The sequence below is a fragment of the Python bivittatus genome, unplaced genomic scaffold, assembly GCF_059951505.1.
Source record: "Python bivittatus isolate LINGU-HERP-01145 unplaced genomic scaffold, Pbiv_v1 ctg000570_np1212, whole genome shotgun sequence".
In the NCBI taxonomy this organism is placed as follows: Eukaryota; Metazoa; Chordata; class Lepidosauria; order Squamata; family Pythonidae; genus Python; species Python bivittatus.
This window is the reverse complement of record NW_028277097.1, coordinates 2,080,212-2,103,174: the sequence shown is the minus strand read 5'-3', so window position 1 is coordinate 2,103,174 and position 22,963 is coordinate 2,080,212. Positions and strand designations below refer to the sequence as shown.

At 36.7% G+C, this 22,963-nt stretch overlaps 1 protein-coding gene and 1 long non-coding RNA gene across 2 annotated transcripts in view; one reads left to right on the top strand and one right to left on the bottom strand.

The window, feature by feature from the left end:
• Positions 1–22,963, top strand: part of MAP3K1 (mitogen-activated protein kinase kinase kinase 1) — a 64,342-nt gene that overhangs the window by 25,384 nt on the left and 15,995 nt on the right. The window contains exons 2-13 of the mRNA XM_088152747.1: positions 6,653–6,809; positions 7,728–7,934; positions 8,402–8,602; positions 9,031–9,147; positions 10,072–10,220; positions 12,733–12,854; positions 13,480–13,561; positions 13,987–14,164; positions 15,532–15,822; positions 17,158–17,279; positions 17,823–17,914; positions 22,773–22,962. Coding sequence (XP_088008873.1) covers positions 6,653–6,809; positions 7,728–7,934; positions 8,402–8,602; positions 9,031–9,147; positions 10,072–10,220; positions 12,733–12,854; positions 13,480–13,561; positions 13,987–14,164; positions 15,532–15,822; positions 17,158–17,279; positions 17,823–17,914; positions 22,773–22,962 — 1,908 coding nt within the window. The remainder of the gene's footprint in view (positions 1–6,652; positions 6,810–7,727; positions 7,935–8,401; positions 8,603–9,030; positions 9,148–10,071; positions 10,221–12,732; positions 12,855–13,479; positions 13,562–13,986; positions 14,165–15,531; positions 15,823–17,157; positions 17,280–17,822; positions 17,915–22,772; position 22,963) is intronic.
• LOC148214318 (uncharacterized) overlaps positions 9,056–22,963 on the bottom strand; it is a 32,770-nt gene continuing 18,862 nt past the window's right edge. Inside the window, exons 2-4 of the long non-coding RNA XR_015798252.1 lie at positions 11,319–11,399; positions 9,497–9,585; positions 9,056–9,194 (exon numbers count right to left, since the gene is read on the bottom strand). This is a non-coding gene — a long non-coding RNA (uncharacterized LOC148214318). The remainder of the gene's footprint in view (positions 9,195–9,496; positions 9,586–11,318; positions 11,400–22,963) is intronic.

Genomic DNA, 22,963 nt, shown 5'->3' with positions numbered 1-22,963 from the left:
TATACATTCAAAACATTCTGTAATAACCCTATTTGGTTTATCATATGCTTTCTCTAATTAACAGATGTACATAATAATCTTTCTTTCTCATATTTATGCATTTTGCAGTGACTTACTGAAAAGAAAAACAAGTGATCTGCACACCCCTGTTTTGCATAAAACCACATGCACTTCCCCAATGTTGCTTATTGTCATTTCTTGTATGATTTCATGCAGAATTCTGCCCAACACCTTCCCTGGACATTGAACAAACTAATCCTCCTGTAATTTTTGCATCTACTTCTGCTACTTTTCTCTTAGGATAATAGGACATCATTCTTCCAATTATCAGGCACATATGCAGTGTTCACACATGCTAAGCCAGTCACACAGCTACTCAGTAAGCAAACCATGTCTGTTTTTTTAACATTTCTTCAGTTATGCTATCAACACTTGCAGCCTTATGTTTCAGACTTCTGACTGGATTTATGACTTCCTTTTTCAACATTTTTTCTTCAACGCTAGCATTTATAGCATTTATAGCATTTATAGCATTTTCCCATTTTCTTTTTCCCCAATTTTTCTATTTTCTATTTTTATGAACATGAGTTTTTGAGTTACATTATAGTAATACTGTTGTTTGAATATGCACTTTTTCTTCTGTTAGTTTGCTGTAGTAAATAGTTCTAGTAAACTGTTACATAATTGTTGTGTTAATTCTCCAGTTATAATAGTAGCAATAGCATAAATAAGTATTGAGATTTTTTTGTTGTTGTTGTTAAAGTGGAAATCAATTTGGGGGGAGAATTCCAAGTGTCTCCTCTTAAACTTATTAGGAGTTGTGCAGTCTGGGTTGGTTGCATCTATCGCAAAATTATGTCTCAAACTCCCAACCCTTTGTAGGCATTCCAGAAGAATATCATATTCTGTGGTATAAAGCACCATTGAGTGATCTAATAGGACTGGGAAAGTCACAATCCCTCTGGTAGAAGTCTTCCACAAGAGTGACAAATGCAGCTTCCATCTCACACAGACCATAGGGTCTGAGGTCTAACCAAAAGGGATCAAGATAATTTGCTACTGTTGTAATCCTACTACTATCTCCAAAACCTTTCCTAGAAAGGCATGGTTGAAGATCTAGTAGAAATTGTCCAGCGTTGTGGGATTGAAAGATCCTTTCAGATGGGGGTGCACTTCCATCTCCTTTAAGGCAGAACATACAATTCCCTCCAGAGGCATTAATCACCTCCTGAATTCAACTTCTCAACCCACCTCTAGCTATCCAAAGGAAGCCTGGTAGAACAAGAGTCCAACCTGCATGTGGCACAATTTGTATTGCCAGGAACCCGCTCCACAAGATTGAAAGAATCCTAGATAACCTGGGATTCAGAATGGCACCTGGAAAAAATGCTGCTGTGTCAAATGTTAATATTTAAGTGTATGAGCCAACTATGATATCTTGCAGATGATACTTCACTGCAGCCTGGATTACACACTTGCAATTAATCTGCATGTAAGTTAGTGCTTTCAGTAAGCATCCTGAATATAAATGAGTGCTGGGGCAAGGGATGGCAATTTTTTGTTATAACATAGTGCCAACAAAGTGAAACTTTAATTGGGAACTGAAACCAGCTTCAGTTTCATCTCTGAAGCACTATTAACTGGTCTGTTTATACTACTCTCAGTGCAAAATGCAATACAAGAATAAAATCAATATAAAGGTAGTCCTCATTTAGTGACTGCCTCGTGTAGCAACCATATGCAGTTACGACAGTGATGAAAAAGTAACTTCATGAGCAGTCCTCGCATTTACGAACTTTGCAGGTCTGTAAAGCAAAGGAAAACTGAAGAAAGTTCATAAACACAGTCACGGTTTCACTTAGTGACTGCTTTGCTTAACAACTGAGTTGTTGGTCCCAATTGTGGTTCCTAAACAAGGATTACTTGTATATTCATAATTGCAAACTGGTTGCATCTTCAGCTTTAGCTCAGTTTCCTACCTAGTATAAGCATCTAATATTGCTGCAATGTTAATAACACTGATCTTGATCAGTATTCAGTGTGCGCTATACTTTATGGTTCTTATTAGTCTATCTTGCAGCTGCAGCCTATTCCAGTTTGCAATACTGAAAATTAACTTAATTTGCTTGGTAACTTATATTAGCAGGGTTATTTTTCAGATGTTTCACACAAAATAAGAAAGTTTTGTTGCTGTCTTTTGCAGGTTAGGGTAGATATTGTAATGTCCTTGTCTATTTTGAAATCTTAGGTTTCTCCATTTATTTCTATGAGAACCTCTGATTTTTGTTTCTGAGGATGTTTTAAAATAGCTTCTAATGGTGAACCAGGAAATGACATATATCGACAATGAGAGTTCATCTTTTCCTTAACATTAATAATGCTTCCTCCCTTCTTTTTAGCAACTTGACTCTGTTACTTTTCTTACTTTTCCTGGCTAGTTTTCTGAGATTTCTCCCCATACTCATAAAATACTATGTAGCTACCGATCATGCTCAGTCCTCATTGTTCTGTTTAGGGGATTCACAAAGAGTTATTCCTGCAAATCTAAGTACTGCATCTGTGCTGTATGGGTCCTGCCATCTTGGCAATATAAGTACAGGAACTTCTCCTGATGATAGGAAGTAAAATGCAAGATATTTGTGGCATTGGCAGATTGAGGTTTTTGATCTATTGCAGGCAGAGCTGCATTCCGTATTATGAAAATAGACTTTCCATGCAGCTAATCATATTCCTAGACTTATGATCCAGGAACATTGACAAATTTCTGAGCAGATTGAACTGCAGCAGGGAGAGAGTCTTTTCTGCTGGCAGGCTGACACCGTTAGATGCAATGTGTAATCTTTTTTTCTGCAGCCATGCAATTAGGAGAGGGAAGAAACCTGCATCTTTCTAGAAGTAAAGTATAAATTTTAGTATATTCTTTGGACAATGATTTCCTGATGTTATTGTTTTATAGAGAAAAGATGGGGACCTTGACAGTTTTGCTAAATTTTCACCCGGGGTCATTGTCATTGGAAGAATAGATAGACAATACTGAAAAAATACAGTGACAGCATATTTAACATTGCTAGGTTTCAAATGAACATGGAATTTGTTATCTTTCCTATCCTTTGATCATGTCCCTTTAAATGTAGGGGCTTTGTCTCAAAGTTAGTTTTTGAGTTGAACTTAGATATTTAACTGAATTAGAAAAATAAAAAATGGTTTCAGCTGCACCCAAGTATGCTATTTAAGAATCACTGTAAATACACAGATCCATTTGCTTGCTTCAAGGATAATTAAATCAGGGAAAGCAGTATCATTCTACCAATACTTGTAGGGAGAGAAGTGCAAAATATTGTGTGTATGGATTCTTCCATACATGAATGGGCAATTTTGGGTGTTTTTTCCTTAGATTTAGACACACATTTCATCTGCATATGGACCCAGAATACGTGTGTTTGGTCCACACAGAAATGATCCAGTTTGGGGAGAGGAGAAAAGGGGGGAGGTCATCAGAGGTGGCACTGCGAGAGTGGTGACTGAAAAGGAAGTGAAGGAAAGGTAGGTGTGGGAAGATCAGAGGGCATTTTTTGCAATATTTGTGGTAGTGATTTCCAGAGATATTCTTACATAGAAAGTTCTCACAGGTGTCATAATGGGGTTCCATTTTTATCACTGAATATTATGTTAGCTGCAATGCCTCCATGACACATACATTATTTGGAAATATAATGATAAAGGTTAACTGAACTGTTCCTGTGGGAAATGCAAGTTCCAGGCATGTGTGAAAAATCTCTAACATAACATTGCTATTATAACAACATTGTAAAGTTGGTTTATAATCCTGAATGTTTTCTTTGTGGCCTTACAGTTCAGATGAACATTGCTGTAACAGAACATTAAAAATCTACAAGGCTTAACTTGTTTAATATTTAAAGCTGTTTGCTGAATTGCCCACCTGTGAATAATAAACATTATTTGATAAGGGAAAACTGGCAGTATTCCAGTAGATTGCATTATATTCTTAAAATCTGATTTCTCTAATGCATGGTACAAAAAGAAATAATAAAGCCACCTCATTGCAAAGGTATCCGGGGGGGAGGGGGGATGGCAAAACAAGTATTGAGATGCATGCTCCTCCCTTTTTATATGTGCTCTGAGATGTCATGCACACGTAAAAATGGGCCGCAGCTTGCATCACAATGCTTGTTTCCTCATTTTGATGAAATGATCAGAATCTGCGGATGGCTCTGCTCATTGCCTGGAGGATTTTGCATTTTGAAGTGTTAAAGCATCAAAGCATCAAAGTTTCTCCAAGCTTGAAGAGACACAATTTGCCTCTATAATTCTCTATATTTCATTCAAGAATATGTGTTGATGTCTTTATAGGTGATTAAATTTTAGTTTAAACTTTGCAATAGATCTGACATGCATGGAATTTTGTGAACATGACTGAAATTATGCACAGTCAGGTAAAGTGGAAAATGAGGCCCCAGGAGAGATGTCTGTAAGGAACCAGGTTGCCTATTTCCATGCACCGTTGTACAGCCATCTGTTGCAATCAGCCATTGAAAAACAATCATGTGCAGGTTGCTATAATCCTAAGGTTACCTGGGCATGAGTAACTATGGCTGTTCCATTATGTAATCTATGTATTGGGACCTAAAACTGTAAATCTGATTATTGGATGGAGTACAGTTCCTTCCTGATCAAGTTGATATTAGCTATGTAGGCATATGAATCAGACTCTACCAATACATACATCTTGCCTGGGCTGAATTTTAAAGTACTGGATTTTAATTTACCACTGATTCCAAATACTTAATAGATATATGAATAGGCATACTTGTTTTTGGTGAGACAGAGTAATGTAGCTGGAATAAAGTTACCTTGCAGTTATTTTGACCTGTGGTTTTTTGTCTGATGAATTTATTTTGGTGCTAAAAAGTAAATATTTCAGCAGCATCATGGAGGGCTATAAGGAGTATACGAACATTTTTTTCAGTGGCCCTTGTGGTAATCAGCTACCTGTAGGCCTGACTAAAAACTTGCTGTTTTGTAGTTCATGCTTCAGAAGGTATAAAGATATCAACAGATAGGCAGATAGAGTTATTTTATTGTAAACAAGGATAAATTGGATTTACTCTCACGTGAGAGGAAGTTAGTTGGTTTTTGCTTGAAAGAGTACACGCAAAGACAGTTAGCCTTTACGATTGCAGTTTAAAGCCTGCCCAAACATTTGGGGAGTGTATATATTGGTACAGAGGGAGAAATGTGATACACTTTTTTAGCTAGTTAGTGTTCTTTATGAAAGCATAATGCTGCTTTACAATAAAAACAGACCAGAGGCAAAAAGGCAGTAACCTAAGTACAAAACTGTGAGTGAAACACAAGCTAGTATCACATTTCAGAACGCTTAAATAAAGCAATTATAAGTTGATGCTGAAATGATAATACAGGCGTGTCAGTTAAACTCTAACCAGGAGGATATTCCAAACAAGGTAGGCATTCCTTTCGCCCAATATCTGAAGTTTTGAAGACATGGAGAGATCTGCATACCTGGGTTAAAAAGATGTGCCAGAAATTGTTTATGAAGTGTTCAGTATATATTCTTTAAGTCTTTGGTGTGCAGCTTGCTTTCTCGGCCCTTAATTGTGAACCCAGGAGCCCCTAACATTATGAAATTTAATGCGATAGTAAGGGGAAATTATGAAACACAAGGTAAATAAACATATTAATAATGTTAAAGTAAATAGTAAATTAAATCTGTTTTATTCTTTTCTTGGTGGCGTAAGCTTCTTCATTCTACCCTTTCCTTGGAATCTGGGGCATTAACTCTGGCATGGCGTTCAAAGGTTGAATACAAACCTTGGCCTCCCAGACGGGTTGCATTGAAACTGCGTTGTTCAGGAGGTTAGCATTTGGGTGCATATCAGGAATATGATTAAGGATTTGCTAGCCTGTGTGGGGCAACAAGAATCTTAATCCTGGGGGTGGCTGGTGCCCTGATGATGCTCCTCGAGGTACTTGCTAATTAATATCAATTCTTGGACTATATTTATATCTTATTCAGGACTGTTTTATATTGTATTTTTAACTGATTTTAGCTTCTTTGTAAACCGGCCAGAGTCATTTTTTAGCGAGATGGGCAATGACAAATTTGACATATTAAATAAATAAATGAATGAATGAATGAATGAATGAATGAATGAATGAATGAGCATCCCCATCCAAGCCTAATACACCATTCATTCTTTAGGATTCTGATTTTTAAAATCAGTTACAAAATTTATTTTGGAAACATAAAATACATACCGCATCAGGAATTCTACCTCTTTACTTGATGAAATGGGCATGTCTTTATCTCAAGTGCTGCTCATGTTAAAGGCTGTTCAGAATGTTTGTTTACTATCAATTGTGATATGGTATAATTTATGGATCTATTTAAAACATATTTTTAAAGCCAAAGGTGTTTTCATTTTGTTTAATTAATAAGTCTAAGAGGAAGATTAGCAAATTGTTTACATTAAAGTGTTACATGCGTTGCTCCTGGTACTGGACATCGATGTTTTAGGGTTTTTGAGGGAGTAAATTATAATGGGGTTCAAAGCTGAAGCTTTTCGATACATTTACTGACAGTCATGTTTATAGTTTTTGCTTTTCATTTTAGCTGTAGTCGTGACATGGAGAATAAAGAAACCCTCAGGGGATTACAGAAAATGGATGATCGCCCAGAGGAGCGTATGATCAGGGAAAAACTCAAAGCAACGTGTATGCCCGCCTGGAAGCATGAATGGCTGGAAAGGAGGAGTAGGAGAGGCCCAGTGGTAAGTAACTCTTGGGAGAAATCACTGAAACTATACTCTTCAAAAGCAGAATTGCTGAAAGAATAAAATTTGCTTTCTTATATTATATTACCTTGTAGTTGGTATTGTATTTGGGAATATTGTAATGAAACTCCTCTTGCTTCATTTCTTCCTGTTGTTGCTTTGAAGCTTTACATTTCACTGGACAGTCTGCAGTGCATTACCAAAGTCAAACCGAACTTAAATTTCTGTTGCCTAAAATAACACAACACTGCCCTCTATGGTTAGCATTTTACCTTCTACTTCATTGGTTGAAAAAAAAGAGGCTATTTTTATAATCATAACTAGAAGGAAAAATGCAATAAAGCAATGTGATTTTTAATATTCGGTGTATAAAGTGCCCATGGTCACTGTACAATGAAAGAGGCAAAGTTTTCCAAAACATAAAACTCAAGACAATTTGGGACACAGGCAGAGTTGGACTGGGAGGATAAAGAACAGTTTTTGAAAAACATTGTGCTATGGCATTATATTTGGTCACTATAATATTGTTAAATTATAGTGGCATTTGTCCAAAAACTTTTGTCATCCAAACTATTTTTGTATTTGCTTACCAAACATTGAAGAGCTGAGTGCTGTTTTCTAGGAATTTAATAAATAATAATAATAATTTATTACACTTGACTAGAAGAAGCATAATAATTATGTGGTGCTGTAGGCTCTATGAGAAAAACTGGACCGACTGTCAGTAGCATCACAATCACTATTACTAGATTTTCATCATGTAGGTGATGCTCATTTAACTCAAAATAGATGCTCATTAGCATTAAGAAAAATGGTATGGTGGAAATCCCCTCCCACTATTTATCTACAGTTTAGTGAGAATATTTGCTTTCTTCTGGGAAAAAGGAGACATTTTTTCATATCTTTCTTTTCAAGGTGGTGAAACCAATCCCAATAAAAGGAGATGGCTGTGAAACAAACAAATCAGCAACAGAACCTCCTCCTGATGGACAAACAAATGCTACTTCACCTACTCAGAAAGGGAGACGGAGCCCTTCTCCTAGTGGATCCTTCTCATTCTCTTCCAGAACTGTTAAATCTGAGTCACCGGGTGTTCGAAGAAAAAGGGTGTCTCCTATGCCTGTAAGTAAATATGGGTAGCCTAGGCTTATGATATCTAATTTATATCTCTTTCCACCTGATTCGGCCCATCTTGAGTTGGCAAGCCTTTGGCTTGGTAGACATTAAATGCTTGTTTTCATTATGTTTTCTATATAATAAGCTCATTTTAACTGAGTATTTTTGCCTGTTTTTGCCAATGTATCTATTTTAATTTCTGGTTGATTGTAAACTGCCTTGGATTATTTTACTCTAAATTGTATAGGTATATATGAGGAATAAATATTACTACTGGCATTATTTCTGAGAGAATAGCATTAAAAGTAGTAATTTTTATAGTGTTTAGTGGAAGAAGTGTTAGCATTTCTTATTATCTGATTATGGTATGCACCTATTAGTTCAGAAGGATAGGGGTGAATTTCACTGATAGGTCAAGGAATGGGGAAATGAAAAGTAGAGAGAAAATTACTGAAAACAAAATTAATTTTAAGTTTCAGAGTGGACGCATAACACCACCGCGAAGAGCACCGTCTCCAGATGGCTTCTCACCATATAGTCCTGAGGAAACAAGTCGGCGTGTCAACAAAGTCATGAGAGCTAGATTGTATCTCTTGCAGCAGATAGGACCTAATTCTTTCTTGATAGGGGGAGACAGCCCAGATAATAAATATAGAGTATTCATTGGTCCTCAGGTATGAATTGAAACAGTGCTGACTATTTAATAATTAATTGTTAAATAAACACATTTGAGAAGATTTAATTAAGATTACCTCACCAGATTTAAGAGATCATGTGAAAATGCTAAAACATTTCTTGCTTTCCAGAAGTTGCTTGGTATGTTTTATTTAATTCTCATTTGCATAAATCAAAAGATAGGCATTGACAAAGTATCAGTGAAATATAAACAGCTATATAAATATCCTGTTGATTATGTCAGCAGCAACATCAATTAGCCAACAGCAGTTTGGAAAAAATGAAGTCATTGTTAATCAATGATTTCTTGTTTTGAAGAAAGCAGAAGCAAAACCCTTTTAAGTCTGTAAGAAGTGATTTGGGGGAGGGCTGTAAAAACAATATAACATGGCCATAATAACCTCAATAAATATTTTTCTATTTACAGACATGTAGCTGTGGGCGTGGAACTTTTTGCATTCATCTGCTGTTTGTTATGCTTCGAGTGTTTCAACTTGAATCTTCAGATCCAATGCTGTGGCGAAAAACCTTGAAGAATTTTGAGGTAGTGGCATCCTATTTCTTCAGTCACAGATAAGACAGTTGTAGCTGCTGAAATTTACCGTACAGAATTTTTAGAGTTACAAAATTACAGAAATATGACCGTCTCATTTCTAAAACCAGTTAATAGCAATTATTATTCCAATGTCAAATAAATGGGTGGAATTCATTGAATAAATTCTCCATTTTAATAACTGAAATTTAACAGGGCTAGCTAGAAAGACCATATTCTTCACTGTAAGCACTACTTTCCCCTAAATTATATAGACATTTATGTTTACTATAGGCTCTTTTTTCCTTTAACTATATAGATATTTATATGTTTAAATGTGGAAAAGCTAAGCAAATCTTACCTTAGTTATCCTTAATCCTGGTTGATCATTGTTGTAATTTATCTGTTAACCACGAGAAAGACCAGGGCAGAGGATGATGTCACGTAGCTCTTAAACAATGGTAAAAGATTGGCTCTATTTCTCATGCATTGCATATAATGTATTAGTTTTATAATATAATTTATTTAACTTCTATGCTATTATTATTTCTCTTATTCTTCAGGATAGTAGCATCATTAGCTTATGGCAAACTGAAAATTATGAATATTGAACATGCATCCAATATAGAATTAGGTAAAATTTAGCATAAGTCTTTGCATTTCCACAAGTGAGAGAGAATGTGTATGTATATGTGTCTGTTTGCACAAAATATCTGTTTACAGAATGCATCCATCTCATAGTGCTTATGATGTATATATGGTGTGCTGATACTTTATTTACATATACTTAAATATTTATTTTGTTATAATTTGATACAATTTTACTTTACAGTCTGGCTGCAATTATATCTTTATTTAAGAGACATCAACAAGCAGTTGATGCTTTGAGCAGTTCATATCCTAACAGTGCCTATTAATATTTTCTTCCAATGTTAGGTTGAGAGTTTGTTCCAGAAATACCACAGTAGGCGTAGTTCGAGGATCAAAGCCCCATCTCGTAACACCATCCAGAAGTTTGTCTCACGCATGTCAAACTCTCATACATTGTCATCTTCTAGTACATCTACATCTAGTTCAGAAAATAGGTTAGTAATTATTCTTAAGAAATCGGTAATGCTGTTCTAAATATTCTCCATTTTTATAAATAATATTTGCTTTTATTTGTCATATAAAATCTATTTTAAACTGTTCCCAGATGGACAGCTTTTAAAGCAACATTTTTTATTTTGTTTTGTTGTTTTAATAGAATGAGACCTAAGTATGAAGTTTGGGCTATTTTATTTATTTTAGTTTGTCTCTGTTTCACTTCTGTGTGTTTCATTTTCTTGTGGCTTGGTAGGGGACTTTCTACATTTCTAAGCAGAAGTCTGGTGCTCTTGTCACTGGCATGTTTTCTTGAAGAGCTAGTATGTATGAGAAGCTGTTTGTGTGCATGACGAGACTCTCAAAATTTAAAAGGGTCTTTAAGGACATCTAAGCTTTTTAAAATAAACTATTAAATTATTCCAGGAATAAAAATTAGAATTACCAGAAATAGATGATTTATAGCTAAATCTGAAACTCAAATGAATTTTGCCTGCTGCTCCAATACTTTTAAACTTCAGTCAACATATTATTTTTTATTATTATTGTGACTGTTTTTCATCTGGGCTGTCTCGTTTTATTCATTTTTTTAACTGTTTTAACCATCTTCTGGATTTTGTAAGCTGCCCAGAGTCTACTGGAGTGGGTGCCTATAACAAAATAAAACAGAACAAATAAATAAATAAAAATGGCTCAAGATGTTTTCATAAGGAAATATTACAAAATAAAGTTGTAGGATATCATTGATACGAGTATTATGTTTGAAAATAATTTTTTGCCCCTAGGCAGATACAGTGGCTCCTAAGGATACAGAATGTGGCTGTCTCTGAATTTTCTCTACTTCTAAATGTAGAAATGATTCACTACAAGCGCTCTTGAAAGGAATTGTATTTATTTAAGTTTTTAGTATGTGAAATTCTCATGCTCAAATATGAAAAAAAGAGGATTGATTTCTCATTTTGATGGTTCAACTGAAATATTTACATGCTGGTTATGGCTCTAATTTATTTTCTCGTTATCAGACTACATGGCCCTTTACAGTATACAATAAACAAAAGGTAGAGCTCTGCCCCAAGATGCTTCAAGTGCAATGTATTTACCTGTCAGTAACTTCTTGAACCGTATACAGTACATTTTTTCTTGGGATCATGTGGGAGTTGTCACAGGACAGCCATGGAATCCTAGGAAAAGACACAGCTACTTTAAGGAGTTGCGACAGGTCCTGTGGGAGAGACTTTGCATGCTCTGAAGTGCCTTTTCCCTTTAAATCCAAAACTCTGCCAAAACTTTCAATTTAATACTGTGTAAAATATTTCCACTGTCTTCTTTTCCCTGTGATCCCCAAAATCTGTTCTGGAGGGTCCATCATTCCTCTAGTGTAAATATTGAAAGTGTATAGCGATAGAGGAAAGCTTTACTCTCCCCAGTCCACAGATAGAAGCTGGTCCCTCAGTAAGAAGAGTTCATTGGAAATGATATCTGCATTAAACAAACTTGTGTGAATAGAGCAGTTGCAATGGCAGTTTGAAGGAAGATGAATGGTAGTGGCTGGAAAGGAATTCTGGAGCATAATATTTCTTATATGATTGTGATCCTCTGAAAGAATCTGCCCATAGTAGAAACATTTAATATGCAACAAATTTGCAGAATGCAAAGAATTTACTGCATGCACTTACAGAATTCCTATTTTACAACCTCATCTATTTGTAGTAACCAACCTCTGAAATACATTCTCTCCCTGTCTTAATAGGTTTGTAGTTTTTGACTTGGGATATTATTCCTTCCTAAATAATCTTAACACTTGCATAATAGGCAGTTCTTAAGATATTTTAAATGCACTTGTTTGTAATTAAATTTTTTATTGTATTGTAAACTGCACAGACAGTTTTGGCTATTGGGGGGTTTAAATTTTTAAGTAAATAAAATGAATTTGACACCTACCTGTACATTTTGAAGAAGTCTTTAGTATAGTATTGGATTATACTATACTCAAATATATATATAGTAATGATATTGATTCTGGAGGCGTGGCTCCTAGAGTAAGTTAATGTGGAAAGTCCGTGTGATGAACTAAGATATATACAAACTATAATGCACAAGGACATATCTGAAACAGTAATATATGATAAAAATAATGTGTACACAAACACATAATGGACTACATCCAATGTCATGCAAGAAAGATGCCAGTTGTGCAGCAAGAATTTCCTTGAATCTCTAAATCTGCTTCGTAGATCCTACAATCCTCCTGGAAAAAATATGAGAATGTACAGTAGGTGGGGTAGATGAGAAGAACCCATCCATAGCAAGGTCTGTGCTATGTGCACAGTTATCCATAGTAACTAAAAAGCTGCACCAAAAATTGATATACGTTTATTTCCAGAATGATAAAATGTTTTTATATTAAATACTGTGGGAGGCAGCAGGTTTTGGCCTGGAAGAAAAATAAAGAAATGTGAACTGCTAAAAAGGATTAGCTTTTAAGTATTTGTCTATATGTATATATTTTTATAGTATCAAGGATGAAGAGGAACAGATGTGCCCCATTTGTTTGCTAGGCATGTTGGATGAGGAGAGCCTAACTGTCTGTGAAGAAGGTTGCAGAAATAAACTTCACCATCACTGCATGTCAATATGTACGTCACTTGATATTATATGTGCACTTGAATCATACGAATGGATTTAAAGGACAGTAGCAAAGAAGGTCTTTGCCATAGTGGAGAAACAAAAGTAATTGCAGTCATAAGTGATATTGTAATTGCTGAACGTTAATGGAATTCTTCTCATACAAGCTAGTATCTTAGAGAAGGGAGTCCATCTGAATGAAATAAACATCTTTATGGAAATGTAAGGAAGTATGCTTCAAAGTTTTAAATACAAAGTATAATAAAGATACAGAAGAACATAATGATACATTTTATTTACCTTTAAAAAAATAAAAACTGGATACAAGAGAGATAATTACTTGAGTGGGCAGTTATAAAGTCTATGTAGAATCTATAGAACTGTTAAACATACTTTCTTATGTTGATTTTTTTTTAAGTAATAGTACTGCTAGTGACCACATTTATTGCATATGCATTTACTGCATATTATTCATCAGAGATTTGAATAAGTATATAATTAGCTTTCCCTCTGTCTGCTTTGTTCTACAGTATAAGTTCTGTACACATATTCAAATACTTCTTTTCTAAAATGTTCTTGAAGTACTAACTCCAGAATCCATTTATTTTTCTTTGGGATACCTTGATGCAATTTTAGGGGCGGAGGAATGTAGAAGAAACAAAGAGCCTCTTATATGCCCTCTTTGTAGATCTAAGTGGAGGACACATGATTTCTATAGGTGAGGATTTGTTTTATTTGAATTTGTTGTGTTGTGCATTTATGAGCATAGTTAAACATCTAAACATTTAAAAAGGCTTGTCAGTCTGTTTCCAATTTATGTTGGTTTCATGTGTGTTTATAAGCCTATTCCATCGCTATTCCACAATCTGTATGTTTTTACAAGACACAATAAAATATTGCTTTACCTGAATATACTTTTTAACAAAAAGATGCATGTTGTTCCTAGTTTTGAGCTGAAAACTATAAGAATAAAAATCAAAGAAGCAGTAAACCTTGAAGATAACCACATTTTCACTAGCATATTTATTTTGGGAAATGTGAATTGTGACAAGTTGATTAAAATGTAGATCAAGTTAAATCCTTGATTTTCCTTAAAGTTTGCAAATGTTTACTCATGACCTCTTTTGTATCTTATTTGCTTAGTCATGAGTTGCCAAGTCCTGTTGATTCTCCTTCAGTTGTTCGTGTGGTCCAGCAACAAACTCAGCAACTTGTAACTAGTTCACCAAGGAGGAATCAAGATAGTAATTTTAACCTTACTCATTATGGGGTTCAGCAAATCCCTTCTGCCTATAAGGACTTAGCTGAGCCATGGATTCAGGTATGCTAAATTTCTAAAAGTACTTAAACTAATTTGTTTGGTTTTTTTTTCCTGTTACAACTTATATTTATGAAGATTCTCAGTCATCCAGGTGGAATTGTCTGGAGGTTGAGTCATGGCAACCGGACTTCTTTTCTTTTTTGGTTGGAGACGTTTCGCTACTTGTCCAAGCAGGTTCTTTAGTCTAAAAGGTTGGTTGGGGGGACCCCATTAAAAGTCTTCCAGGGTGGCTGTTAGTAAGAAACACAGCCACCCTGGAAGACTTAATGGGATCCCCCAACCAACTTTTTAGACTGAAGAAGCCACTTGGACAAGTAGCAAAACGTCTCCAACCAAAAAAGAAAAGTCCAGTTGCCATGACTCAACCTCCAGACTGTTACAGCTTATATTTTATATCAGACTGCACAGATGTGTATTGGTGCTGACTACATTCTTTTTGTTTTCTGAATACCTGAGTACACGGTAGTCTTCTCCCCCCCCCCAGTTTGCTTTTCCAGGTTGTTACAAAAAGAGTACACAGTAAATGCCCATGGCATTTAATGTCTTGTTAAGGCCCTCTGCTGAGGCCCTGTCTGGATGTCCTTCATCCAGAAGTGACATTAATGGCTATTGAAGTAGAGCCTTCTTGTAGCACCAAGACTTTATAACATTTTAGCTAGTCATATATCACCTTATATTGTTTGCTTTTAGTTGCCAATTTTTAAAATTCTTTGGCCTAAAGTTATTTGATTTTCTTATTTGTTTGTTTCTTGCCTTTTGATTTTATTTTTCTGTTTTATTATTAATCATGCCTAACTATTCCTGAAACCATGTTGAACTATTGTTAAGTACCTTGGAGACCTGTAGCTACTCTAATTTGGCTGATGTGACACTGTGACCAGGCCTTGTGCCACTATGAAATATTTCAAATTGTTGGATAGTCTTGAACTCTTTGTCCAGTTTTGGTAGCCTACAGTCCAAATGTTTTGAATGGTAGAAAACTGCAATACTGTAGTTGGATTAATTGTGCCCACCCTTGGAGAATGAAAATGAAAATATTTGCATTCTAACTTCAGTCTGTTTAGTCTAGGAGTTCAGAACATTTTTAATGAACAACATTTCTTAGTGCATTTTATTTCAGCCAGTCACTGCTTACTCTTTTCACCAAATAATGTCTGGTGCAATATTAATCTGATCTTGTTATATCTCAACCGTTTGCAATATGTACTGAAAATAAGAAATAATTCTTATTTAAAAATATGCAGTATGTTCCTTTGTAGTCTATGCCACAAGAAATCAAATAGTTTATTCCGTGTGTGTGTGTGTGTGTGTGTGTATTTAAATGTGTAATTGCAATCAGATTCTGTTTGTAATGTTGATTTTTTTAGGTATTTGGAATGGAATTAGTCGGTTGCCTGTTTTCTCGAAACTGGAATATACGTGAGATGGCCCTTCGACGTCTCTCCCATGATGTTAGTGGTGCTCTATTATTGGCTAACGGTGAAAGCACTGGAAATTCTGGAAGCAGCAGTGGAAACACCACAAGTTCTGGAACTCTAGGGGCAGCTAGTGGGTCATCCCAGACAAATATCTCAGGAGATGTTGTTGTGGAGTCCTGTTGCAGTGTACTTTCTATGGTTTGTGCTGACCCTGTCTACAAAGTGTATGTTGCTGCTTTAGTAAGTAGCTTATTGTTTTCTAATACTTCTTTTCTAAATCATATTCAGAATTTAGAAATAGGATAGAACTATTTGAGATATGAATACTTTACTTGAGACAGAGTCCCTTCAAACAACATTCTAGTAACTCTAGAAATGTTCCCTTTTCCATTCTAACTTCTGAAATGGATATATTTCCAGGCAAATCAAGTTCTTCTAGAATATTTACTTTGAGGCTCAGAGTGAGCTCTCTCAGATAATAGGGTAGTCCGTCTTCCGGTACAGATGAGAAATAGGCCTACAGGTAGTACAACAGAAGTCCAGGGTTTGTTCCATCAGATTCTGTATCCTGTTCATTTTTTTTTTCTTCTAGTTTAAATCATTTTACAGCAAGATAGAAATCCAGGGTGCGTGTATCAAAGTTTTGCTATAATGATAAACAATTTTGAACATGAAAATAGTTTTAAGCGTATTTCCTCTTTTACGGGCAGAAGGAAATAGAGTCAATAATGCAGCAGGACATCAGCTGTACTTGATAGCTGGTAAAAAAAAGATTCCTTTTTTTTTATAAGGTACTATAGAAAATAACCATTATTTATTACTTTGCTAATTTCTTTGGAGCTTGTATAATTTCCCTGCCCCCCTGGAATGGAAAGAGCTGGTCAGAAAATTACTGACCTTCTAATAATGGGTCGATCTTTCTGGCGGGATTCAGACAGCTGCTCAAAGCCGTGCAATATTTTGACTATTTCCCATAATTATTTTTTATATATTACATTTGTAGAGCGACTTGAGAAATCCTGTGATACTTTTGCCATCTTTATTGTTTGGCTTTTTTCTGTGAAACCCTAAACAATAAGAATTGCCACTATAAAGTAGTCATCAAAGATTCACAACGTGTGCAGCGGCGCCAAGTTTTCCATTTCCAGATTGGAAATGGAAATTTCAATATTTGAAGCATTCTTGCTTTGTGGTGTTGCTGAAACCAGTTTCTCAACTAAGTTGATTAGTTGATTTTCGATTCTAAGCTGCATGTATATATGGAAGATAGCTGATAATTGGCTTTGACCTTTCCTAGTGGACCCCAGTAACTTTGCCTTAAATCATTAGCTTCAGTTTAGCAGATAATCTCATTTTTATTTGGAATGTCAGAAAAAGGGGCACATTTTAAATGACAAAAAGGTATACTGTTTTACAATTGACAGATTTGTAGGCAAAGGCAATTTGTGTATAAAATGTCTTTTGCACAGATTAGTGACTTTTTATTCATCTTTTGGTTGCAGGGATTTATGCAATGTTTTAAGAAGTAATGTTTTCATTTTTAATTTGTCTTCCCCTCCCCCCCCTTTTTTTTAGAAAACATTAAGAGCCATGCTGGTATATACTCCCTGTCATAGTCTAACAGAGAGGACAAAACTTCAACAACTTTTAAAACCAGTTGTGGAAACCATATTGGTGAAATGTGCAGATGCCAATAGGTATAGCCTTTAATCTATTTAAATATTTTAGATATCTGTCTTCAAAAATGTATGTACTTGTTTTATAGTATAGGGACAAATTCAAGTGGAAATCAGAATTTGGTTGATTTGCATGCAGGTCTTTTGAGAATAAATATTTGTGCTGAAAATGCGAAAGCTGTTACAAAAGAAAATAGTAGCAGCACTTTTTTAAAATAAAAAGAAGTAATACGTTAGCATGTTATTGTTACATAGTATGGCACTGATATATTGCATTTAATTTATCTGTAGGAAATACTAATAAATACTAATAAACCAATGTTAAAAAGTAGTAGAAATGCTCAAATCTCTGTTACAGTGATTTAAACAATGCTAGGATGGCATTTGTCTGATGAATAGTTAGTTGTACACATTATCAAATACATTCTAGTAGTTGTATAGTGGATGTACTTTGTTAAGAGAACAGTGACAGATACAATGTATTCAGTCAGCTCTAAATAATTAAATATTCATCCTTTAATCTTACAAAATTTAACTAGTAGAGACCTCTCTTTTTTTTTATAGCCGCACAAGCCAGCTGTCAGTTTCAACGTTGATGGAGATGTGTAAAGGTCAAGCAGGAGAGTTGGCAATTGGTCGAGAAATACTTAAATCTGGTAAAATGTCCTTCCCCCCCCTTTTTTTTTCTTTTTTCCCCCTTTTTTTCAAACGGTTGTTAAACAAATGGTCATAAGTCAAGGACTACCTGTAGTCACCAAGTGTCAAGATGGATCTAAGCCACACATGCACTCTACAGGGTACTACAGAGGTGTGTGAATTAGCCAAGAGCAATTTGAAATTTGGTTTGAATTTTCAGTTCAAAATAAAAGTGTGCGTGCATACATATCTGCCTAATCTTCAAATCTATTTGAAGGCACAATTAATTTAATTAAAAACTTGAATTAGTTTGGCAGTTTGGTTTGATGTTGTGATGTTTCTGCAGCTCTATTACTTTTTTCCTCCTAATCAAATTTAAATTAGGCTTTTGAGAGTAACATTAAAATGGTGTGAATGTGAAAAAATGTGTTTATAGATACTTGGGCTTTGATTGGAATTTGAAAAGTTGGTAGGAAGAAGGGCTGGTTATAATTTTTATATCAATAAAAGAATAAACAACTAGTTAAGTCTTCAAAAAGCTATTTGTAAAATCTCAATGTAATAGAGGTTTGTATTTGACTGGCTCAGATATTTGCAATGTGTAGTAAAGACATGACATAAAACATAGGGTACATTGCTGTCACAAAAGAGAAATTCAGAGTAGCAATAGATAGAAATGAAGGTGAAAAGGTAAGAGAGAATAGAGATGCTTTTAAAGGGAGGATAGAAGAGAAAAATCTATAAGAAGCATTCTGTACATAGAATATATGCATAATAGGGGACTTAGGAAATAGCATACAGGCAGTCCCCGGTTAAGACTGCTTGGTTTACAGATGACCGATAGTTAAGATACGAGCTTATTGTAGCAAAATTCAAGTTAAATACACAATGGTTTGAGTTAATTACACAATACTATTTATATAGTGTTATACCATAATACTGTTCCGGCTTACATATGAATTCAATTTATGAACAGACCTTGGGAATGGAACTGATTCTTAAACTGGGGACTACCTGTATTGGAAATTGCAAACATAACAGACTGGCTTGGGGTGGAAGGTGTAATAGGCTATAAATATTGTGCAGGAGAAAACTATAAAATGAGAGCCATTCTTAGCTACAAAAGAACTCACTCTGACCCTACTTACTTTACCAGATTGTTGCTGTATAGGAAAGCAGGAGGAGGGAGAGCTGTATACAAAAAAAGTGGGATACAAATCTAATGAATAAATAAGTGATTTACTGATTTTGCTTTTTTTTTAAATAGTTCTTATTCAAAGATTTTACATAGATAAGAAATGCATTCAAAGAAAGAGAAAAAATATAGTAAAATAAATGTGATAAAAGAAAAAACAAAAGAAGATAGAAAAAAGAAAATAAAAGAGCAGAAAACATGAAATATATATATATATATATTATTTTAAATATATAAATAAAGAAGTGGCTTCTGATCTTCCTGTTAGCAGTTATACATACAATTCTAATCAAACCTGTCTCTCTAAGATTTCATCATAATTCCCTTTTTTCTAATCATTTCTAATCATCAAAACTATAAATCACAAAATCATTTTCTTTCCAATGCAAAAAGTTCATAAGGGATTTCCAGTCATTGATGAATGTCAGTAGTGACCTTTTTCTAATCAAAGAAGTCAGTTTATTGGTCTCAGCAAGGTCTGTCAAGTTCCCCAACCATTCCTCTGTGGTGGGTAATGCCACATCTTTCCATCAGTGATTTACTGATTTTGAATGCAATGAAAAAAAAATAATTGGTGGAAAGAATAAAATCTTATTGGAATGGATACTATTCAAAGAAAATTAAAATGATTAGATGGCCAGAAGAGTTCAGAAGAAGAGTAAGAAAATGAAAGAAAATAAGTATAAAACAAGTCATGTAATTTGGTAATGTAATAAATGGGGAATTCGATATACATGTATACACAACACTTGTATGTGGGAATTTGAAAGTAGGGTAATGCTAAAACTCTGTTTGAGTGACTGTATCTGAATTAATTGAATTCTACACTGAATGCACAGCTACAGTGGTACCTCGGGTTACGAATTTAATCCGTTCCGTGACTCTGGTCGCAACCCGATTTGTTTGCAATCCGAAGCAAATTTTCCCATAAGGTTCAATGTAATTACCGTTAATCCGTTCTGGCGTCCGCGGACCACGTGGCAGGGCGGAAAATGGCCGCGGACCACGTGGCACGGGCGGAAAAATGGCCGCGGACCACGTGGCACTGGCGGAAAATGGCTGCGGACCATGTGTCACAGTGGAAAATGGCCGCGGATCCGGTTCGTACCCCGAGGCGGAGTTTGCAAACCGAGGTAAATTTTTGCGGCCGAAGCTGGTCGCAACCCGAAAAGTTCGTAAGCAGAGGCGTTCGTAACCCGAGGTACCACTGTATTTAATGTTTTCCTCTCTTTAATATGTGATGGATCATAGCGTTAATCTTTGTAATGGCATTTGTATGTTTGACATGATGATGTGATGAGTAAGCTTACAGTGCAAGTTTCAATCAGAGAGAATGGCAATATTTTATTTATTTTTTATTTTATTATTAAATTTGTATGCCGCCCATCTCCCCCCAATGGGTGACTCTGGGCGGCTCACAGTTAAAATCAAAAACCCCATCAACAATTAAAAATACCCCATAAATAATTAAAATAAATTAATCCATTAAAAATCAAGTATAAAAAATAAACCCTGTACATAAATACTAAAAACATTCAAGATGACCGGGGGGGGCAAGGTCAGTCACCCCACAAGCCACCTCCACCGGTGCGAGCCTCCATCCGGCCCCCAGGCCTTCTGGCACAGCCAGGATTTCACCCCTTTCCTGAAGGCCATGGGAGTGGGGGCACACCGGACCTCAGGAGGCAGATTGTTCCATAGGGCGGGGGCCACAGCAGAAAAGGCCCTCTGCCTAGGCCCCACCAGTCAAAGTTCCTTGACTAGTGGGGTCTGCACCATGTCCCTTCTGCTGGACTGAATGGGGCGGGCTGAAGTAACCAGGGCGAGACGGCTCCTCAGATAACCTGGTCCTGTGCCATGAAGGGCTTTAAAGGTGATGACCAACACCTTGAATTGGACCCGGAAGAAACTGGCAACCAATGCAGCTCGCGTAACAGCGGTGTTATATGTGCCCTCCTAGGGGCATTCAGAATTGTCCGCGCCACTGCATTCTGCACCAGCTGTAGCTTCTGAATACTCTTCAAGGGTAGCCCTATGTAGAGCGCGTTACAGTAATCCAACTGGGAGGTGACCAGGGCATGAGTGACCATGCAGAGGGTCTCCTGATTGAGGAAGGGGCATAACTGCTGCACAACACAAAGTTGTGCAAAGGCCCTCCTAACCACGACTGCCACCTACTCTTCAAACAGGAGTCGTGAGTCCAGGAGGACCCCCAGATTATGCACTGGGCCTGTCTTGGGTAGTGCAACCCCATCAAGAACCAAAGATGATAAACTCCTAGATCTTGAGGCTCCCCATACCCAGAGTCCCTCCGTCTTACCAAGGTTCAGTTGAAGCCTGTTGTCCCCCATCCAGGCCCCTACAGCCTCCAGGCACCGCAAGAGGGTAGTCACAGCATCACTTAGGTCACCCGGGATGGAGATGTATAATTGAGTATCATCAGCATACTGATGATACCTCATCCCATGGTGTCAGATGATCTCACCCAATGGTTTCATGTAGATGTTAAATAGGAGTGACAAAAGCACCAAACCCTGAGGCACCCCACAGAGTAGGGGCCGTGGGTTGGACCTCTCGCTCCCTATCAACACCGATTGGGTTCAACCCTGGAGAAAGGAGCTGAACCAGCTCAACATTGTGCCACCCAGCCCCAACTCCTGCAGCCAACCCAAAACGATACCATGGTCGATGGTATTGAAATCTGCCAAGAGGTCAAGAAGAGCAAGGATGGATGCACTATCCCCATCCCGCTCTCGCCAGAGATCATCCAAAAGTGCGACCAATGCTGTTTCTGTCCCATAACCGACCTGAACCCTGACTGACAGGGGTCCAGATAATCCATTTCCTCCAGGATCCTCTGAAGCTGCTGCGTGACCACCTTTTCCACCACCTTTCCTAAAAAGGGAAGGTGGGAGTCTGGATGAAAATTGTCCAGAAGGGTGGGATCTAGCAATGGTTTCTTGAGGAGGGGGTGGACCAAAGCCTCCTTGAAAGGCTTCAGGAACAACCCCTCCTGCAAGGATGAACCACCGCCAGTATCCACCCCAAGGTCACCTCCTTGGTGGCTTTAACTAACCAGGAGGGACAAGGATCTAAAATACAGGTAGCCGCACTAACAGCACCGAGGACCCTGTCCACTTCCTCAGGGCCGACAGGATCAAACTGTTCCCAGATAACTGGGTAAGAACATTCCCTGGGCAACTCCACTGGACCCGCCACACGCTTCGCCTCCAACTGAGAACGGATCTAAGCGATTTTATCTGTCAGGTGTTCAGCAAATTCCTCTGCACGGCCCTGTAAATAGTCCTTCGAGCCCTCCCTACCCAGGAGGGACCGAGTGATCCTAAACAGGGCTGCCAGGCGACACTCTGAGGATGCAATAAGAGCGGAAAAATACTGGTGTTTCACCACCCTTACCACCACTAGGTGGGCCTTAATAGCGTGTTTGAATATGGTTACATTCAAATATATCCAATATCATTCATTTTGAGAAGGAGAATTCTGCTCATTTTTTAAAACCAATATGTGTTCAGAAACTCAGAAATAGTTCTCAATAATGGGAATTAAAATTGGCAGTATTAGGTAAAACAACTTCATGTGTAGGAAACTGGCTTATAAGAGAAACCATCTTCCAGTTCACATAACACAATTACATTAATTATTTGTTTAATCTTTTCTTGCAGGGTCCATTGGCATTGGAGGTATTGATTTTGTCTTAAATTGCATCCTTGGAACACAACCTGAATCAAACAACTGGCAAGCATTACTTGGACGTCTTTGTCTTATAGATAGATTGCTGTTAGAGTTTCCTGGTGAATTTTATCCCCACATTGTTAGTGGGGATGTTTTACAAGCTGATGCTATCATTGACAGG